Source organism: Panthera onca, chromosome C2 (assembly GCF_046562875.1).
Source record: "Panthera onca isolate mPanOnc1 chromosome C2, mPanOnc1 haplotype 2, whole genome shotgun sequence".
Lineage (NCBI taxonomy): Eukaryota > Metazoa > Chordata > Mammalia > Carnivora > Felidae > Panthera > Panthera onca.
Genome location: NC_138347.1, coordinates 130,302,964 through 130,324,774, shown reverse-complemented (window position 1 = coordinate 130,324,774; position 21,811 = coordinate 130,302,964). Strand labels below are relative to the sequence as shown.

Here is a 21,811-nt window from a genome sequence, read left to right as displayed (position 1 = left end):
TCCAAAGCAGGCTCCAGGCTCTGAGCTGTCAGCACAGAGCCCGATGTGGGGCTCGAACCCCCAGACCGTGAGATCATGACCTGATCCGAAGTTGGATGCTCAACCGACTGAGCCACCCAGGCGCCCCAATGATGTATCAACTCTTTAAATTCCATGACAGACCTCCCATTTTACAGATGAAGAAATTGTGGGACAGAGAAGCCAAGTGTATTGTCCAAAGTCATGCATTAAGAAACAGCCAGAGTTAGAATCTGGAAGTCTTTGCTCTTGACCACTTTGCTGTGCCTCTCTATATGAATCAAACCAAAAGTTAATAGGGTAGTTAAAACCTTGTTTTAATAAAATACACTAACTACATAAAATTTTTCTCTTAGGTTCTCATAAACATTGACCTATAAAATTATAAGTATCTGTAGCGAGGGTAGTAAATTGAAAGTGTTTAATAGTATTAAAAATTTTTGGTATTTTAACTCTTTGATCTTAGATGCTTATTGAAACTTTCAGTTGGATGAGTTTTTTCCCCTCAAAAGAATTTAAGGATTTTCAGCATTGTGGTTTAAGGTTAACGTGTTTATTTATATAGTTATTTGTAATATTCTTTGCTACTAAAATGTTATTGTACTAAGAATTTATTAATGACCATAGGGAATGTAGATGTCTTTGAATTTAACTTCTATTGCCAAGTGAATTTAGGAAACCATTTATTTCAAATGCATATTAATAAGGAAATAGCTTTTTTGAACTACTAGGTCAGACATCTGATCCTTAACTCTGAAAAAGTCATGTGAAAGGTGATTTTCTAAAGGAATGTAAACCCAGGAAATTAGTACTGTGTTACTTTTTATGATATCTGGCCACTTAGATTTCTGCCTTGGAAAATAACTAAATCTTTTTAAAACTTAGAGCAATGTAATTGAAGCTGCTCCAGATATGAAAAGAGAGAGTGAAAAGGAATGGTACTTTGGCAATGCAGACAAAGAGAGGAGTGGCCCATATGGATTTCATGAGGTTTGTGTCTTAGAAGAACTTTTTGTGATGGTCTTAGTCTTTCTTATGCCCTGCTGCTTAGCAAACTTAGGGGTGTTGAAGATTGTTAAACTATGGTTTGAATTACTATCATTAGCTCCAACGGCTCTGCCATTCATTTTCCATATGAAGGATTAGATGGCTTGCAGTTCTAAAGAACCACACATAACACACAGACATGCAGACACAGTCGTGTCTTCAAACCTTACTGTTTATGGGCCCTTGTTATGGAGGTAGCATTCAGATTTTTAATGAATTTTAAAATAATAATAGTTGCTACCTTAATAGTTATAAGGTATTATAATCTTATAAGTATTAATAAGCTTTTTAAACTGTAACACTCTATTATGGAATGAACAGGTAAACTTTAATATGAAGTCTGAAATTCATTGAAAGTTGCCTGTGCAATCCAGGTATAATTTCCATCTTAACGTTTGCTGATACTTGATCTTGCCCTCCCAGGCTCAGTTGGAATTTAGCCAAACATAGTTTTATAGAAGACCAAGCCTTTAGCTTGTTTATATCTTGATCATTTTACCATCTGCCTACTGTTTGCATTCTTTCCAATGTTCTTTATGCTCTGCAGGTTGGCCAACTGTATGGTAATTTTCTTACATCAGTAACCTAATTCAGGTTCCTGAAGGCTTGTCAACAAAAGTTTGTTACTGTTTTTTTGATTGTACACTTGCATGTAAATTCCCATAGTTCATGTATTTATCACAGAATAGAAGACATTAGCAAACTTCATTTTGCTTCATTCATGTTTGTAATAATGGTGCTTTCCATTCATTTAGATGCAAGAATTGTGGACCAAAGGAATGTTAAATGCAAAAACCAGATGCTGGGCTCAAGGCATGGATGGATGGCGACCACTTCAGGCAATACCTCAGCTTAAGTGGTGTCTGTTAGCCAGTGGACAGGCTGTACTAAATGAAACTGACCTTGCTACCCTTATATTGAACATGTTGATCACAATGTGTGGATATTTTCCAAGCAGGTAAAATGTAATTGAACATTTCCATGGTTAAGAGGTACTCTGAAATGTCTTGTTCTCTCCCAATGGGTGCTTCCTCAGTAACAACATGGGATTGGTCTGGTGATTTAGAGCAAAGATATTCCTTTTGTGACCTTGAGAGAATGCTGCTGAGTTTTGGAGCTTTTGAAACAGAAGAAATAACTTGCAAATTATATTGATAAAGTAGCTAGAAAGTAACTTTCTCTGGGAGACTTCTCTGAAGCTACCAAATTGAGGCTTACTAGCTACACTCTGGCAACAGTAACAATTGTCACATTCATAGGAAGCAGACATGAACATTTGAAATAAATACACTGTAGTCCTAGACAGCGGTGAGTGCCACCAGCAGCTCTTCATCTGTCACGTTAGCCACTCCTGGTATAGAACTTGAGCCTAAGCCCACATCTTGCCCCAGGTCTTGTTCCACTTTATCAGTAAAGGTGAGAGTTTGTTATACAGTGATAATTATAACTGTTGCAGGGAATTTTTCTATCTTTATAAAATATTTGTATATGCATCATTTTGTTTATTACTGTACTAAGGATATTTTGTGATGGAAACTACAGAGGGACTATCAATTTTATAACACTTGAAGCTTTCATGGTTCCAATTCTCTTTAAAACTCAGATCACACTTGAAAGCATACAATTAGCATTTAGAAAAAATGTAGCATTAAAATTAAAGCTATACGTGGAAAATACTGAGAGTAGTTAAACTAAGGTTTAAATTTATGTAACAACGTTTGATATGCCCTTTGGGGGGAAATATCCTCTGACAGTGTGTTGGACAACACCAAGTTTAATCAATTAAATAATAAATAAGAGTCTCTGGCTCTTCTAGGGTACTGTTTTTCAAGGAAATCTTATGGAAGGAAATGAAGTCATATTAAGCAGCCAAATAGATTTAAACCAAAATACCTAATCATGTTCCCAGCTGTATGAGAGCTTAGTCTTCATTAACAAAAAAGTAAGGTAACATGCTTCATGCCTAGTAGAATGTCCTATGCTCTGCACATACAAATTTTAATAGATATATTAAATGCCGACCTTAGAAAATATTTTCTAGGGATCAAGATAATGCCATCATTCGGCCTCTACCCAGAGTGAAAAGACTGCTATCAGACAGCGCTTGCCTACCCCATATCATTCAGGTGAGTTACCTTTATGTTATCAAATTAGAAACAGTATTTTAAGAATCATTCTCCCTTGTTCAATTTTATTATGAACACTAGTCTTTTTTTTTTTTTTATTGTAGTCTATTCCATTTCCAAAAAGCCTCAACTTTGATTTACATTTAGTTTACTTCTAATTGAGTTGATATTCTGAATAAACTGTGGAAGATTGTGTATCCAAGAGCCTAAACATGGGAAGCCCCCAGAGTCCAGAATTATTTTCAGAAGGTTTTCTTTATTCGTTCTTAAAATCACACCATTGAAGTTAGGACTCTGGGGAAGCACACTAGTGGGCTGGAAATGGACATGTGCTGGGCTGTGTCTCAAGAAATAATCACAGCTGTCTTGCCAGTTTGCCTCAGTGTTTTGACTCTTTTCAGTTAAATGTTTCCATGGACAGCAGCTGATCCAGTACATTCAGTTGGAATTATGCAGGATATACTAAAGTATCTTTTCTTCTTTTTTCCCCCCCTCATTATTCTGCTGTTCTGGAATTAAGGTATCTCCAGATTAGCATTAAATCCAAATAAGTCAGGTCCCAGAGATTTCAGGTCAGTGCTTCCCTCCTGTCTATGGAGTGTCCTATTGTTAAATCTCATTTTTTATATTAACCACACATGATGTGACTTTAAAGTATATGCCAGTAACTTTGCTGTTTGTACATATCACTTAAACATTGATGTAAAATGGGAAAGGAGAATTAGTTTGTTTATTTTTACATTCATGGATAGGTAAGTAAGTGCCTGTGCAAGTCACTGATAATGAAAAAGAGTTCTGAAATACAGTGCTAGTACCCTATTGACTACCCACCCCACCCCCCACTGACTTCTGTTACTTAAGCATATCAGCATTGCAAAATTTGTATGCCTTTCTGTTGTGGACCGTTCTGTTTCAGTGCTTACATGAAAGAACACTGCAGTTCTTTCTTGTAACCCACCATCCACCCCAGCCTAGAGAACTGTGTGGCTGCTTATGTGAGGTAGAATGAAAAGAGGGATTTGCCTTCTCTTCTGGACATGTAGATAAAGGCCTAGAAAATCTACCTCTCCCAAGCATTATTTTCAAGAATCAGGGAACTGAAAAGAAAGAAGTGAATGCGAACATTGTTGAATTTCAGGCCAGGAAAGAATGACTGGGGAAAAAAAAAATGATGTAGTTGGCATAACATGAAGCTTTCGAGGGGAAGAGTCCGTTTAAATTAACTAAAAAATCTCTAGTAATAGCTGAACAATTAAAATGACTCAGGAGAAGAATTTAATTTTTAACTCTAACTGCTCTTAATAGTGTATATATTTTATATATACTGAGTTCAAAAAATACTTTTAGAACATATTTTATTTTTCTTTAATTTCCTGTATTCTGGGAGACCTTACTCTTGCTAAACACAGGCAGCTATAGTAGTTTTCAGGAACACATTATCTACATCGGTTGGTACAGATTTCTGTACTTCATTTGACTTTAAGAGCACACCGGTTTTACCTTTTGATACAGCTTTGGAATTTTTAGAGTGTGTCTAAGATACAGTGAGTGAATGTCCTAGGTTTTCTGGTATAGTCATAATTTCAAATATTCTGAGTTTTTGCCTGCTTATTCCCATATTTTAATTAAAATGATGTCAAGTCTTGAGCTACGACTGCTACTAACACTAGGGAAAATCCTGTTACTGTATCTGTTTTTCCTTTGTAAAATATCTCATAGTACTAAATACTACATCAAAATACCTTGAGGAACAGATAAGACACCAGAACACAGAGAAATCTAGTTTACTAAAAGGCAAGACATACACCAGTTTAGTCTCCTGAGTCTGGAACTTTGACCTCCTAGTGTGAGCTAGTATTTACTCTTGTTATTTTTTTGTACTAGTAGCATTTGACCCAACACTGGGGATTCTTTGGAAATGTTTATAGAAAAGTGAAGTGCCACTTGTATTAAGATAAGACTTAGAAGATTTCTTGATCAAATGTTTATTCATGGCAACTCTATATGATTTTCAAAAGCCCAGACTCCTTATGGTGGCCCCAGATATTCCCTTCAGTGTTACTAGCTCAAATTTTTTTTAGAGATCACGTCTCTTGGTACTTTCGGCCAGCAGTAAACGTACCGCTAGTATTTGGTCACCCACATTCCTTCTACTTGTACTTGTAGATTCATTTTTTTAGTACTGCTAGTGTGCACTGATAGTTTTTCTCTGTTCCTTGAGTTCTCAAGTAGTCTCCAGGGAATTCTTCACATCCTGAAACTAACCCAAAGCATACCTACCTTTTTCTTTTTTATTTTGTCATTAACAAAGAAGGCCACCTAAGAAGATTCCTGCATAAGAAACGGTTTTATCTGTAATCATGACAGCATAGTTTCAGGCATCTTTGGGTCTTTTCTGAATAAGTTTTGAACAATTCTCAATATTTTACTATCTCTGCATTAAATGTTGTTAAATGAATTAATTTTCAAATCTGATGAGTCTGGTAGACAGTAGCTTACTAAATCCCACAGATTTTTATTTTGTAACTTATTACATATAAGAAAGTGTAACCTCAGCACATGAAGTACATAAGCCTGAAGTAAATGATGTTATTGCAAGTTTTTTATAATCCAGTAACAAAAACATTTTATTTTTTTAGCTACTGCTGACCTTTGACCCTATACTTGTTGAGAAGGTTGCGATTTTGTTATACCATATCATGCAAGATAACCCACAGTTACCTCGTCTTTATCTTAGTGGAGTATTTTTCTTTATCATGATGTATACAGGTTCCAATGTGCTTCCTGTTGCTCGGTAAGAACTTTAATGGTAATCTATTTAAAATTATTTCAAATGTACATGGACAGCTGTTTAACTATATGTCTGAGAATTTGGAAATTAGAATGGGGAAAATAATTATACCACTTTACCACATCTAACGTGAGAATTTATCACCATCTTTTATACAGTTTTAATATGTATTTAACATCACTATGTTCATATTGCACATACAGTTTGACATTTTGCTTTTTTCTTCAAATTAGGTAATTTTTCGTATTATATATTCTTAATATGACCATCATTTAAAAATCTTTCTAATTCATTTAAGTTCTTGCCTTCATTAGAAATTAAACAATTTGGGAGTATGTATTTTTACAAGTTGCCTTTCATGGCTTTTATTTATTAAAAAATCTGATCTTTAGAAAACTAAGATTACTTAATTTAAATCAGTTCCTATGTCTGACAGGTAATTTCTTTTTCTAGATTTTTGAAGTATACACATACCAAACAGGCTTTCAAGTCTGAGGAGGTAAGCCAGATTAATTCATGTAACTTGACGCTGCATAAGCTATTTGGCACTAAACTGTCCTGAGCTGTGTATGTTTACTAGATTATAAGCACTTGAGGGCAGGTACTGTTTTACTCCTCTTTCACATTCCTTGTGGTACCTTGTACAGAGAAAGTCTAAGCTAATATTTTTTAATGAAAATAAATGTAGCCCATTAGAAATTGCAGATATGAATTATAACATGACCCTGCTGTGAATATAACTTGTTCCCGTTGTGTAAAACCTGGATTAATAACTTCCATAAATACCTCAGTATATATCTGAATCTCACACTCAGCTAAAATTCAGTAAAGACTTCATCCTTCTTTTTGTTCAGATCCTCAGGTGGCAGAAGTGCCAATTTCTTTTTTGAAGCTATTCTTCAGGTGCTCTCAAGTATCCTTGCCATTTTACTGGGGAAGAAAAATAGGAATCCAAAAAAAGCTAAGGTTCATCCAGATAGCTTTGACAACCTGAAACTTTATACCTATATTTTACAGAGGTATTTATTGTCAAAATATAACTGAAAGATGATTCAAATTTTGTTAGAGTTTTCACGGAGCATTGATTTTCAGATTTTATTGTGAGCAGAATAATAAACCAACAGCAGTCCACTGCTGAGGACACTAACCAAGGAATGTTATACCTCTTTGACAATGTGGTATAATGTCATGTTTTCTAGAGCAGCCAGGGAAGGCCTGAAAATAATCTAATAATATTAAAGTGATGCCCATGGCAGTATAATTTCCGCAGCTTTATACAAATAGAAAATGAGAATATAAAAAGAGTTTTAAAAAAATTAATGCGACCACCACGGTATAGCATTAGGCATCTTTTGGCATTTCTTTTTTTCCCCTTTTTTTCTGTGCAGTTATGCATATGGAATCTTTTTTTCAAATTTTTATAACAAAAATGATATATCATTTCACCTAACAGTATTTTGAATAATTACAGCAAAACTGTGTTTGTAACAGAACTCTGGATGCAAAAACTAACCAAATAATGGCTTTTTTATTTTATTTTATTTTTAATGTTTATTTTTGAGACAGACTGAACACGAGCAGGGGAGGGGCAAAGATAGAGGGACACACAGAATCTGAAGTAGGCTTCAGGCTCTGAACTGTCAGCATAGAGCCCAACATGGGGCTCAAACCCATGAACCTAAGCCAAAGTTAGATGCTTAACCAACTGAGCCACCCGGAGCCCCCCAAATAATGGTATTCTAAAGAACGAAACCACCAATTCTTTGTCCCAAAATTTAACGGATAGTGAATTTAGCAAAAAAGCCTGAAAGTATTTATCATCTAATTTGTCTTGGCACTAGGTGGTAAAACCGTGTCTGGGTTTTTTCTTCTGTCTCTTTGTCAGATCCTAGAGGAATAAAACATTCTCACTTTGCCTAGAAGGAAAAAAGAAAAGTATTTATAGTCCTTAGGATTTTATTTCCATCAGGTAAAGAAATGAGTTTTAAAATTTAGTATGATAAAGTATGATCATTCTCCTGACTCCCATTTGCCAGCCAGAGAATATGAAGTTCTTAATACAGTTAATTATAATTACCTTGAATAGATACTTTCCATCTAAATAGCCACACTTCCTGAGGACAGGCTTTTTAAGATGTCGATTTTCTGGCCTTAACTTGTTTTTGAAAACAGAAGCAGTTATAGGTGAAAACTGCAACCAACAATGTAACACAGGAAAATTGATACAAGTCTTGGTGGCATCTCACCTTGTGCTGTCCTTTACTATTGCATGTGGTCCAAGCAGATCCTCCTAAATAATGTCGGCAGCCCCTGACATCTGACAAGCTTAAGCCTCTGCTGGAGGCCCAAATAGTGTTAATTCTACCTTGAACCTCATGCCAAAGCCAGTTAATACCAGACATCTTCCCCTTCACAATTTGCCATGTTTCCATCTAAATTTCCAGAACATAAAAGCAATTTGTTCTGGTTGTTTTCTTAAAATATTCCCTAACCCTCATTCATTTATTAGAAAATTGAACGGTAACTTTAGTGTTTTTGTGTTTTGTTTTAAAGACAAAAGGACAAGATATTTTTCAGAGAAGTATACTTGGACACATCCTACCAGAAGCAATGGTTTGTTACTTAGAAAATTATGAGCCTGAAAAGTTTTCTGAGATTTTTCTGGGAGAATTTGATACTCCAGAAGCAATCTGGAGCAGTGAAATGAGGTAAATAGCCAAGTGATTGTTTGTATTGTATACTCAGAATCCTTGCCTCTTGCCACCTGGTTTGACTTCTGTTAAAAGAACTGTTTTCACTAGTTACATAATCCAAGCTACAGTGATCATTGGTGCCAAATCAAGGGATGAGTTTGATGAGGCCATGAGCTTTTTTCTAATCTAACATGATTTGACAGAGTTACCGTTACCTTAATAGAGCTTTACATAAGGTTGATCCTATTACCACTGGTGATGCTTAAGTCAGTCTATGGAACTGGTAGAATTTTAGGCAGTGTATGTAAGGAATATATAGGGATAAAATCAAGACACGCCTCCTTGGTATTTGGAAACAGAGCTGTCCCCCACTAAAGACTGTGCCCACATAGAATGGATCATACCAGAGATACCCCAATTCATTTTAGAATGAGGCCCTTAGCACATTTTGACCTTAATGTGGAAATTAACTTTCCTAAAGAATGCCCTTGAGGAGGAAAAGCCTTGGAAAACAAGAAAAAGTAGAGGCACAGAAGCAGACGTCAGCATCCAGACAGGCTGTGTCTAGAAAAAGACTGCACACTTCATAGGTCCAGTATCAAGGCCACCACTATTGTGGAGAACCCCTCAGTCCTCTTAGTTGGATGGCGGTTGATCTGAGTCTGTTATTCACTCCCTTGGCTGACTTCACACTCACAGTGCCACTTGCTGGTTATCATTTGGGTTGTCAGGTAGGTTGACCCGTAGACTTGGCATGTGCTAGTCAACAATGTATTCTGTGTGACAATCATGCTTTTCATTGGGAACAAATGTATAGGAATATAAAGAAGTTTACAACACAACTTTTCTATGGAATATTTTTCTCCTGAGATTGGTTAATATAAGTCCCTGTCTAAAAGATATAGCTGTCTGTATACTAATCTGATCAAATTTCTGCTGAACTGAGAGCCAGACACCAGATTGTTAATTATAATAAATACTGTGTAGTGAGCTTCTTTGAGGTGCTAGTAAACTCAGTCCCCTGGTTATGCCCTCATGTGTTGCATGAAGTATGCAAATTCAATACCATTTGACCTTCTAATGACTGATTTTTGGAAGGACTGGGGATATCAGCCTTTTGCTCTATGCTTGTCCTTATAGATAAGTATTATAAACAAGTTTATATCCATTGAGACTTTTTACATAACAAGTATGGAATATTCTCAGTAACATTCTTATAAACACACATTTTAGGCCAATAATTGAGTTACTCTAAAGAAGATCCACGTAAAGATTGTGCATGATTACCTGTCTTAACCTTTTTTTTTTTTTTTTTAATAAAATAAACCTTTCATAATGCTTGGAGAGTTTTCTAATTGTAGACGCCTCATGATAGAGAAGATTGCTGCCCATCTTGCTGATTTCACACCACGTCTTCAGAGTAACACAAGAGCACTTTATCAATATTGTCCCATCCCAGTAATCAACTATCCACAACTAGAAAATGAACTATTTTGTAATATTTATTACCTCAAACAACTTTGCGATACACTCCGGTTTCCAGATTGGCCCATTAAAGATCCGGTAAGTCAGTAGGTTAATTTGTGCCTTCTCAAACTGTAAACATAGCTTCTAATCACTCCTGGGTATTTATTTCTTCTCTGATAAGGATAATAGCTTCCTTAAATGTTCCCTCTTATTTAAGGACTGTGTACCTCTGAGTGTAATGTAATATATTTGGATAAATCCCAAATATAGAAGCTTGTCTTTATAGCATATTGAGTAAGCTCGCAGATGTTGGAATTAGGCAGTCTGGGATTGAGTCTCAGTTTGGCCATTAGTAGGTGTATTTAACATTGCTTGATTTCTCTAAGCCTCTGTTACAGTAACAGTACTACTACTACTACTAGCAACTATCTCATGTGGTTGGGAAGATTGAGAATTCATATGAAAAATAGCATGATTCCTGGCACACATAGGAGGCAGTAAGTGGGACCTACTATTATATAGTAGCCTGTCCACAGTGCCCTTGGGAACCCTCCAACTTGAGCCCTTGGATATCTGCTGGAAGCCTGGAATAAAGTGGGCCTGGGTGCCCCTGTTGATTTTTTAGTATAGCAGTGGTTATACCATTATCCTTACCATCAAAAGATTTCAGAACAGTTGCCATCTTAGGCATTGCCTCTTTATTGTGACCAGATAAAGACAGCTGTCTCTGCTACCTGTTACGGATTCAGCATGAAATAGAAAAGTATGGGCTTTTTAGTCAGACTTAGGTTTGAATCCAGTTCTACCACTTACTAAGTGGGAAACATGGTGCTATCTCAAAGAATCTGAATGGTTTCATGTATTATTGAAATTTTGTACAAGAATTAAGTCTGCTACAGTCTGTAAAGCATCTAGCTCCTTGGCATAAATGCATGCAGTAAATATTGGCTTTCTTCTTCTGACCTGCTACCCAGACTCTCTTGGTTTTACTTACTGTCTCTTAGATTTGTTTGAATGTCAGCTTACCGGTAATTACATTAGATCACTTTGAGAAGCATGTAACCATATACTGCTTTCTTTCCTCGGTGCTTTCTGAACATTTCTTTTAACAATTAAAAGTAAAGACAGAAATTGTCAGAGAATAAAAATACCACATAAGAAAAAGAGAGGAATGTAGCCCTGTAGCAGATACCCTGCTACTTATTTAGCAGTGACTTTGGTTATGTGTATTTCAGAAAACCGTAATAGTTGGATAGCCCAGAAATGTCAGTTTAAATACAGCACAAGAATTCTGTAATTTATAACTACATTCTGAAATAGTTTTACTTTCACAAAAGATATAAATTTTAATCCTCTGTCTTTAAGGTTAAGCTTCTAAAAGATACTCTTGATGCCTGGAAGAAGGAAGTTGAAAAGAAGCCACCTACAATGTCAATAGATGATGCTTATGAAGTGCTTAATCTCCCTCAAGGACAGGGCCCGTGAGTTATTTTCAGTATTGTAATAGTAAAAGTTTGCCTTGCCTTAGAATATTAATATCAAAGACTGAGTTATTAAACAACGGTTTTTACATTTTTTTTTGCCTATTCTTTGATATGTATACACCTGTGGGAATAACCATATGGAAATGTATCCATGTGATTATCATTTATTACAAATTTGTTAGAATTAACATTTTTCTGTCTTGCTGGTACAGGTTTTGCTCTCTATTAACTGAAATAATGTAAAACACCTGGCAGTGTACCTGCCACATGGTCATCACTCATATACTCATCTTCCCCCTTCCTCCTACTATTTGTGTTACACGTGAGGAATAGATTTGGTAGCAATATATCTAGGACGCTAAGATGTATAGGAAAGAGTGTGCATTTACTTCATTAATATATAAGTGAAGTTTTTATAGTAGAATAGATAATATTAGAGAAAAGTGGTTTAAAAGACATTTTCTTAGGTCTGATTTTATACATTTTATACATTTTTGGCAAGGCTGATAGCCAATATTACTTAAAATTATAGAGTTTGAAGTGACAGTTCGAAAAATTGGAAAAAAATTTTCTTAGTTCTTCAAATACAGTTTTGTGATTTGAAGTGAATGATAACCTTCCATAGGGAACATTGAGGTTTTATCTTTTGTATGTAAAGAATACTCTTCGGGTGTCTTGGTGGCTCAGTTGAATGTCCAATTTCAGCTCAGGTCGTGATCTTGCGGTTCATGAGTTCAAGCCCCTCATTGGGCTCCCTGCTGTCACCACAGAGCCCACTTTGGATCTTCTGCCTCTTTGTTCTCCCCCTCCACTGTTTGCGCACATGTGCTGTCCCTCTTCCTCTCTCCCCAAAATAAATAAACATTAAAAAAAAATTCTTACTTGAATCTTACTGGGTTTAATTTGATGCCTAATATGTGATCATATATAATAAAAGTAAGATTCTTACAGTATCATTTTAAATGATTATATAAATTTTTTTCTTGTACCTTACTCTGTTCATAAAATAATTTTGCTATTTAACAGGCATGATGAGAGCAAGATTAGAAAAGCTTACTTCAGACTTGCACAGAAGTACCACCCTGATAAGAATCCAGAAGGGAGGGTATGTACTACCTTTGGAATTAGGACTTTTGGGTTGACTTCTTTTTGCTCTATTAATGTTTTAGGTGGAGAAAAGGTATATTCACTCTCTGTGCTCGTGCCCGCCTCGTAATGCCCAGTGTATGTTACATTAACCTGTGGCCCATATGCCCCTGGTTTGTGCATGAATGGTCCTCCCTCAGTTTACCAGAAGGACTGCCCTTATACTAGTAACTAGTGGATATTTTCTCATGTCTAAGAATTAAGTCTAATGGGCAGTCACATGAATAATTGAATGTTAAGAATGTGGATGAATGTAATTAATTTGTAGGTGAAGTTATGGCCATCTGAATTGCTTTGGGTGATTTTTTTTTTTCTAATGACATTCAACTTCATATTGTTCTAACTGAAAAAATAGAAAATTTGGATCAGACTTAAAAGTTACCTGGTGGTGGTATTCCCTGATCCTGCCTCTTCAGCTTCCTACTAAAATGCCAAGAAAGATTACATAAAAGATGAAATCACACAATATGATTTCTATAACTACGACTGATAGCTTATTGATAGAAACTTGGAGTAATTTCCACTGATTTCAAGGTTAATATTTTTTTAATTAAAGACAGACATTACTCCTGAATGGGAAGACTTTGTATTGAAAAGATACTGCTGGGATGCCCGGGTGGCTCAGTCGGTTGAGCATCTGACTTCAGCTTGGGTCATGATCTCACGGTTCATGGGTTCAAGCCTCCCATCAGGCTCTGTGCTGGCAGCTCAGAGCCTGGAGCCTGCTTCTAATTCTGTGTCTACCTCTCTGGTTCCCCCTCCCCTGTTCACACTCTGTGTCTGTCTGTCAGTCTCTCTCTCTCGCTCTCAAAAATAAATAAACATTTAAAAAAAATTTTTTTTTAAAAAAGAAAAGATACTGCTTTTATATGTTTAAGACATTTTAAATCAAAAGTCTGGGATTTTTTGAGAAATGTGTAGCAATTCAGGTTCATCTGGGAGAGAAAACAGTCAAGATAGGAAGAAATATTTAAATCAGTATTAAATTGCTAGACTTAATACCAGATGTTGAAATACTCTATAAAGCTATGGTAGTAAAACAATATGACACACAAGAATCAGCATGTAGATCAAGGAACATAATATGGTGTTGTAATTTAAGACATGGATTTAGGAGTCAGACCTGGGTGTAAGTCTTAGCCCATCACCAGTTGACTTTGTGACCCTGGATGAGGATATAACTGTTCACACTTCATATGGACGTTTGGAGGATTAAATGAGATAATGTTTGTAATGCATATTTAGTACAATGCCTGCTGCAGTACTCCATAAACAGCTCTTACTATTTTTATAATAGCTCAGAAACTGTCTTTATGAGTTCAATATGATATATATGGTATAAACCAAGTGAAGAAGAATTTTTTAGTAATGGTATTAAGGTCAGTAAATAGCTATTTGGCGGCGGGGGGAGGGGGGGGAGGTTTCACCTTGAGTGTACCAGCTAGATTACAATTGGAATGAATTCCTTAATGGAAAAAACAAAATAATAACTAAGAAGTTATTGGTAAAATACAGACCAGCTGTTTGGTTTGAGATCTTCCACACTAAAAGTTAATTATGTTTGGTCATATACAGGATATGTTTGAAAAAGTAAATAAAGCATATGAATTTTTATGCACCAAATCAGCAAAAATAGTGGATGGGCCAGATCCAGAGAACATAATTTTAATTTTGAAAACACAGAGCATCCTCTTCAACCGTCATAAAGAAGGTAAGGCTTGTGTTATTTTCAAATTCTAATTTACCTTCCAGCTGATACCTACCATGTTACTTGTTTCTACAGTATATTTTAATAGCTTTAGAGTTATTATTGCATAAGATTCTTAGAATTGCATTTTAGAGTAAAAGAGTAGTTTTCTATTGGAAGGGCCAAAATGTTGTTTGTTTTTATACTTTCCACTTCTTACCTATGTTTTTTAGTATTTTGCATTTCCAGCAAGTTTTTGTTACTCCTTCTGGAAGGACGTTAGCTTTTTGTGCCTGTTCATAACTTTAAAAGCTTCTAAAGAATGGTCTGGTCTTTAAAACCAATAGAAACTTTTCATGTGATCATATACTTTTCTCATACTTCTCATTTCCTATGGTAGCTCTCAAAACCCTCTGATCCTATGGGATAGTTTGTAAACCATGATTGTAGAATAAATAGGTATGATTTCACAGTACAAGGTTATTGGGAATTCCCAGCATGTTTGCAGTGCCATTTGCTGTTAACAATAACCAGAAAGCCAGGAAAGTGAAAACTTTAAAGGCTTTGTTGGGGATGGGAAGTTAGTTTCAAGACTGCAGGTGTCCTTTGGCTTTGGAACTGAACTTGGCTTGAAGCCAAGAGTTAGAGACCCATTTGCTCTGTAGGATGATGTTGGGAGAGAAGGAAGAGAGGACAGTGGGGATTTGAGATAAGCAGGACTGTTGGGTAATTGAAGACAAGTGGGATTGCAGTTTTAGTATTACACGGGACAGCATGGGGATCTAGCAGTTTGAGAGCAGTGACTAATTCACTTTTGCATATGAATTGAACAGAACACATTTGTAAAGCATTTAGTTACATGGCATTTACCACTAATCAAAATGACTGTAAACAAGTCTTTTTCAAACCATTGGTTACATTTTAATGGCTAATAACTATATTAGAGTTGCACTTGTGGCTCACCATTGGTTTATTACCAAGGTCATAATGTTTTTTCAGGCTGCACCTCCCACTTTTCCCAAAGGGGATTTATAAATAAGTTCTGGTGTGGGGTTCTGATCTGTCTGTGCTGTCTGCGGTCACATGAAAAGTTACACAGATTCCGTGGACAATGCAGAAAGTAGATATTTTGCAAAGGATCAAAACCACTACATACTTAAGTTTAGTAAAGTTTAATCTACCAGAAAATAATCTTTTTGGGAGCAGAAAAATTTTAGAGAAATCAGCCAAACAAGTATGCTAGAAAAGGAAAGATCCAAGGGATTTATACTAGGTTTAATTTCTTTTTATGAACTAGAATTAGGAGACATTTAAGATGTTAAATATTTTGTCATTTTTTTTAAGGGAACACAATTGAACATAGTGTCAGAATTAACTTAAAACTATGACAATCAATTTTTGTTTTGCTTACTGTTTTCCCAACACTAACTTTTGATTATTTCAGATTTACAGCCTTATAAATATGCAGGATATCCCATGCTAATTAGGACTATAACAATGGAAACTTCAGATGACCTCCTGTTCTCAAAAGAATCACCATTGTTGCCTGCTGCTACAGAGCTAGCTTTCCATACTGTCAACTGCTCGGCCCTCAATGCTGAAGAGCTCAGGAGGGAGAATGGAATTGAGGTAATATGGGATGACCTCTGTCCTTCTTTCTCTTCAAGCTAGTTGAGGCACATTGTATGACTTTTGGCAATAGAGAATTCACCAAGTACAAGTACAATTGATGGAATTTCTTACCTTAATTTATTCCACCAAATAACATGTTATGTTCTCCATATTCTAGCATTAAAATTAAAGGTAGAAATGGAGCTTTATTTCATAATGTGAATTGGAAAGTATTTGATTCAAAATTGATAACCTTAACTGCTCACAAAATAGCTTATTGGGAATGTTAAAAAAAAAAACAAAAAACTTCTAGGGATCTTTTACTTGTTTAACAAATGTTAATTGAGTAAACATTTATTTACCAAGTATCTAACATTAAAAGGTTGTTAATATTTTATTCCTACCAGAAAAGACTTTTCAGACTTCAAGTCAAAATGGGGAATTAATGGATAACTTCTTTCTCTTCAGGTGTTACAGGAGGCATTTAGTCGCTGTGTGGCTGTCTTGAATCGTTCTAGTAAACCAAGTGACATGTCAGTACAGGTGAGGCTAAAATGTGTGGTTCCAAGACAGTTACACTAGACCAGTAGTAATTGAAACTTGAACTTCTATGAGAATCACTTGGAGGGCTCATGAAAACGTGGGTGGCTGACCCATACTTGGGCTGCTGCCCATAGTTTCTGATTCAGTGGTTCTGGGGTAGAGGACTGAATATGCTTTTAACAAATTCTCAGGTGATACTGAGGCTATTGGTTTCTTTATCACACTTAAGTACTACACTAAATCACGTGGACTCTAGTGGCTTGATTTTTTTTTTCCTTAGAGAATAGTATGATGAACTCTTATATCCCCACCATCCACTTACAAACATTTGTCATTTTGCCATTCTTTTTTCACTTATCATCTGCCCCTTCCGTAAGTTCCTTCTCTACCTCCCTCTCCCATCTCTAGTCATGTTTTTCCAGTTGTATTAAGAAGCAGTTGGCATACATCATTGTATTAATTTAAGGCACATTGCATGATGCTTTGATTTACGTATACTGTGAAATGATTACCACAGGTTCACCTAACATTTGTCATCTTAGATATAACAATCCATCACTATAGTTTGTTTTTTTTCTGTTAAGGTTATAATTGAACTTGTTGAGAGAAAAATCCATCAGGAATTCATTAAGGTCATTGTAGAATGCATCTTTTTGTGTGGTCCTTTTTATGCCAGCAAATTTAGAATATAAAACAAACAAGTACAGGGTGCCTGGGTGGTGGCTCAGTTGATTAAGCATCTGACTTCGGCTCAGGTCATGATCTTGTGGTTGGTGGGTTTGAGCCCCATGTTGGGGTCTGTGCTAACAGCTCAGACCCCAGAGCCTGCTTCAGATTCTGTGTCCCCTTCTCTCTCAGCCCCTCCCCCATTCACATCTGATTCTCTCTCTCTCTCTCTCTCTCTCTCTCTCTCAAAAATAAATATAAACACTTAAATGAGTACAAGCTTTTTAGTTTCATACTTTATTTTGAAGTGTGGTAAATAAGCAGAATTGTTCTGCAATGTTCATAAGTTGGACAAAAATACCTTAACCGGAGGTTGGCAGACATCTTTTTATAAAGGGCCAGAGAGTAAATAAATATTTTTGTCAGACTATTTACAGTCTCTCTTGCATATTTGTGTGTGTGTGTGTGTGTGTGTGTGTGTGTGTGTGTGTGTGTGTGTTAACAACCTTTAAAAATGTAAAACTGGGGTGCCTGGGTGGCTCAGTCAGTTACGCATCCAGCTCTTGGTTTTGGTTCAGGTCATAATCTCACGGTTCATGAGTTCAAGCCCCATATCGGGCTCTGCGCCGATATGGCAGTGCAGAGCCTGATTGGGGGTTCTCTCTCTCCCCTCTTTATCTGCCCCTACCCCACTTAAACTCTTTTTGAGAAAAAGTAAAAACCATTCTTAGCTGCCTGGCCATACAAAAATGAACCAGGGCCAATTTGGCCCATGCACTGCAGTAGCCGTGGTTTGCCCACCCTGCATATAGAGGAAATCTTAGCCAGAATTACTAGTGATTCAGTAGAAATGTTCTTTTTAAATTTGGAGCATCATACATAGCATTAAGCATTATTCATGAATCTCTGCTGACTTGATTTCTGGTGTCTTAAATAAGGAATGTGCACGTGAACCTTTTTTTGGTTTTTGTTTTTGCTCTGTTGTGTTGCATGCAGGTGTGTGGACACATAAGCAAATGCTACAGTGTGGCCGCTCAGTTTGAAGAATGCCGAGAGAAGATCACGGAAATGCCTGGCATCATCAAGGATCTCTGTCGGGTGCTATATTTTGGCAAGGTAGAGTTCATCTTTAATGCTTTCTAGATGCAGTAGGCAATGGGTGTTCTTGTCACATAGCCAGTCCCCAATTTATACATAAGCTGTTTTCCCAAAATTGTTTTTATGTGCATTATTTGGATCTCTAAAATCATTTTTCACAGAACCCTTGGTGTAAATGGAGACTTTAGTTCCTATGGTGGCCCATAAGAAATAAGACTAAAGTGACATGTAAAGGGAAGTGGGTCTCATCTGAACATTGGAAGAGAGGCAGAGAAGAAATGAGAGACTAGAGTAAATGAATCTAATGCAAGTAAAGGACCATGTAACAATCAAGTCACTGGTGGGAAGGGCTTTGGGTTGCTGAGAAGTTAATATTTCCTCCAAATCCTGTACTGCTGAGGCAAACTAGGCAGTTTGCCTAGTTTGAGGCAAACTAGTTAGCCTCAAACTAGGGTAGGTGAAGTAGGTGACTGGGAAGGAGAGAGAGCTTTCTTAGATAACTGGATGGAGTGAGTTCTGTTGGAATTGAATAGGATTGGGGTGCCGATCCTGGACTAAGTTATCTAGAGTTAATAAATCTGATGAAAATCTCTTAAGTATATTTACATGATGTCCTTCGAAGTGTTTAATAAGAATACAAACTCTGATATAAAGAAGTAAATCCATACACCTGCACTAAAGATATTTCTGATACAGTTAAGACCCTAGCATGTGAGTTGTAATGCCTTATCACTGTTTTTAAAAATTAGAATACAAAAAATGGAGAAAACTATATTTCCGAATCTTTGAGCACTGGCCTCGAAAACAATTCAGTGTCCTATCACAGGGTCACTTTTAATTTTAGACTTTAAAGGATATTGGATTCAGATTTAAATTGGAATTGAAAATACAAGAGAGGTGAACATTTTGCGCAGTAAGATGGCTAGCTTGATGTACATTCATAACCAATTTCTCTTGGGAGCTTTTTTTTTTTTTTTTTAATTTCATTATTCTTAATCTCTCAGAGTATTCCACGGGTGGCCGCTCTCGGAGTAGAATGTGTCAGTTCCTTTGCTGTTGATTTCTGGCTACAGACACACCTATTTCAGGCTGGAATTTTGTGGCATCTGCTTGGTTATCTATTTAATTATGACTACACGCTAGAAGAGAGTGGCATTCAGAAAAGCGAAGAAACAAATCAGCAGGTAACCTTCACACTGCTTTAGTCTTGAATTTAAACCCAAACCATAGGTTAATGCTGAATAATGCAAAGCAAAGGTCTAGCTATACAGAGCCCCAGACATGAACTGTTTTTCTGGATAACTAAATTTATAGCTCTTAAAGTCCCAGAACTTATTTTATCTTAACCGTTTATGCTATGAGGATTCAAGGGGAGGGAATTTATAGTAGCATATACTGCACATAACTTAATCTTTTCTATTACCTAGAATCATTTTTATGATTGCAAAATTATGGTTGTATATCACAGAGAAATACAATGGTGCTGTTGGGGCTAGCTCCCCCAGGCACTTGAATACTTAACCTCATTTCCTTGAATATTTTTTCTGTCTCCTTTTTTAGTCACTCACCTTCATTACTCACGTTGTTAGTGTGTTCCTCTAGCAGGCAAGTCTGCCTACCTCTACTGTACTCCCCACCCTACCCCCAAATGTACTTCTTCCAGTTATCTATAAGATGGTGTAATGGTTATAACTGAGTATGTATATTCTAATGTTCTTTTGTGTAAATGGAAGAGTACATTCTAATGCATGAACTCTCTGACATCAGTGTTGGGAACTTCCTTTCTGCGCCTTAAATACGGTCCATACAGTTTTGATTTTATAAAGGCACCGTGCTACCTATGTAAGATGACATACCTACTTCAATGTATTAATATTTTTTGTAACAGGAAGTAGCCAACAGCCTTGCTAAATTGAGTGTCCGTGCTCTGAGTCGCCTTGGAGGATACCTGCCTGAAGAACAAGCTACCCCAGAAAATCCAACCATAAGAAAAAGTTTAGCTGGCATGCTGACACCCTATGTTGCTAGAAAACTTGCTGTAGTTAGTGCTACTGAGGTACGTGCTTCAGAGATAGCCTGGGTTTTGATGAATGTTGCAAGATCCTTTAAATAGGAGGGGAACACAGCAATGTTTATTGCTGTAGGAAATCTAAAAATTGAACCTGTTCACCTTTGTTCTCTCAGCCAGGAAATTCAGTTTATTGTGGATTGATGTGTTGGTAACGGTTGTGCAAGTCCACCCTTTCTGCAAGGGTAGATTAACTTCAGGTTTCTCTGCTCTGGAGCCCACCATAATTCTTCGCAACCTTGAGTCATGAAGAGACAGGACAAGAGTGTGAACCTGGAATGGTGTTTCACACTGGGCACAGAACTGGGAGTTAGGAGACCCAGAGTCCGGTTTTACAGGCTCGAACTTATTTACACTCAGAGTTGATATCCTAAAAGCTAATAAATACATACACATACATGGATTCGTGACAAAAGTCAAGCATGACTTTGACAGCTCTCCCAACCTCTTTGGCCTCTTTTGTGAGGATCATTGAGAAACAATCTAAGAATGTAGCATTAAAGTATAAAAACCCACTGAGTAAGATACTATGAAACCTTAAAGGTATATTTAAAGACATTAAAACAGGTTTAGGGGCACCTGGGTGGCTCAGCCGGTTGAGCGTCTGACTTCGGCTCAGGTCATGATCTCATTGTTTGTGAGTTCGAGCCCCGCGTCAGGCTCTGTGCTGACAGCTCGGAGCCTGGAGTCTGCTTCGGATTCTGTGTCTCCTTCTCTCTCTACCCCCCCCCCCCCCCAACTTGTGCTCTGACTCTCTATGTGTCTCAAAAAATAAATAAATATAAAAAAAATTAAAAAAAAAAAGATGTGTAAAGTATTTTAAGTGAAAAGGCTAAAAATCCCATTTTTGGTATTAAATGGGTGGATGTTAACTGTACTTCTCCCTGAATGGCTGAATTATAGGCTATTTTTATGTTTTCTCTGATGATCATCCAGTACTTTTGTAAGGGAAAAAGCCCTCAGTGTTCCAAATGTAAAGTATTCTTAGAATTTATTAAACATTTGTTTTTTAATTCAACCTGATTCTTTTTTTAGTGTAGACCATTGCTTTTCAGTGCCCTCTGAGCAAGAGGGAAGAGCTTTAGATACTGCTCCTCATGTTTGTACTTTCTCTATGCAAAGTATACATGATGCATTTTGCTGATTGAAAACATTCTTTCCAGAAATGCTGACAGGTTGTTGATAAACTGTCGGGTGGGGTGGTGGGGGGAGAAAAGTAGCATTTCAGAATCTTGGCCTAAACTCCATGTGGATTTTTCAAAATGCTTATTTTAAACTGCCATTTCTCAAAGTTTGATAATTTTCCTAAGGATGTATTTTTTCAATCATTTTATTTAACTAGTAGTTAATGTTTTAAAAACAGGTT

General features: G+C 36.5%; 1 protein-coding gene across 2 annotated transcripts in view; it reads left to right on the top strand.

Annotated features, from left to right (window-relative positions):
• DNAJC13 (DnaJ heat shock protein family (Hsp40) member C13) overlaps positions 1 to 21,811 on the top strand; it is a 132,405-nt gene that overhangs the window by 78,934 nt on the left and 31,660 nt on the right. For both annotated transcript variants that reach the window (XM_078432334.2, XM_060638667.3), the window contains 15 exons: positions 904 to 1,008; positions 1,821 to 2,023; positions 3,107 to 3,191; positions 5,831 to 5,985; positions 6,436 to 6,481; positions 8,536 to 8,690; positions 10,037 to 10,238; positions 11,508 to 11,623; positions 12,653 to 12,731; positions 14,348 to 14,483; positions 15,904 to 16,088; positions 16,539 to 16,613; positions 18,276 to 18,395; positions 19,382 to 19,561; positions 20,266 to 20,433. In XM_078432334.2, the coding sequence (XP_078288460.1) occupies positions 904 to 1,008; positions 1,821 to 2,023; positions 3,107 to 3,191; positions 5,831 to 5,985; positions 6,436 to 6,481; positions 8,536 to 8,690; positions 10,037 to 10,238; positions 11,508 to 11,623; positions 12,653 to 12,731; positions 14,348 to 14,483; positions 15,904 to 16,088; positions 16,539 to 16,613; positions 18,276 to 18,395; positions 19,382 to 19,561; positions 20,266 to 20,433 (2,010 nt within the window). The remainder of the gene's footprint in view (positions 1 to 903; positions 1,009 to 1,820; positions 2,024 to 3,106; positions 3,192 to 5,830; positions 5,986 to 6,435; positions 6,482 to 8,535; positions 8,691 to 10,036; positions 10,239 to 11,507; positions 11,624 to 12,652; positions 12,732 to 14,347; positions 14,484 to 15,903; positions 16,089 to 16,538; positions 16,614 to 18,275; positions 18,396 to 19,381; positions 19,562 to 20,265; positions 20,434 to 21,811) is intronic.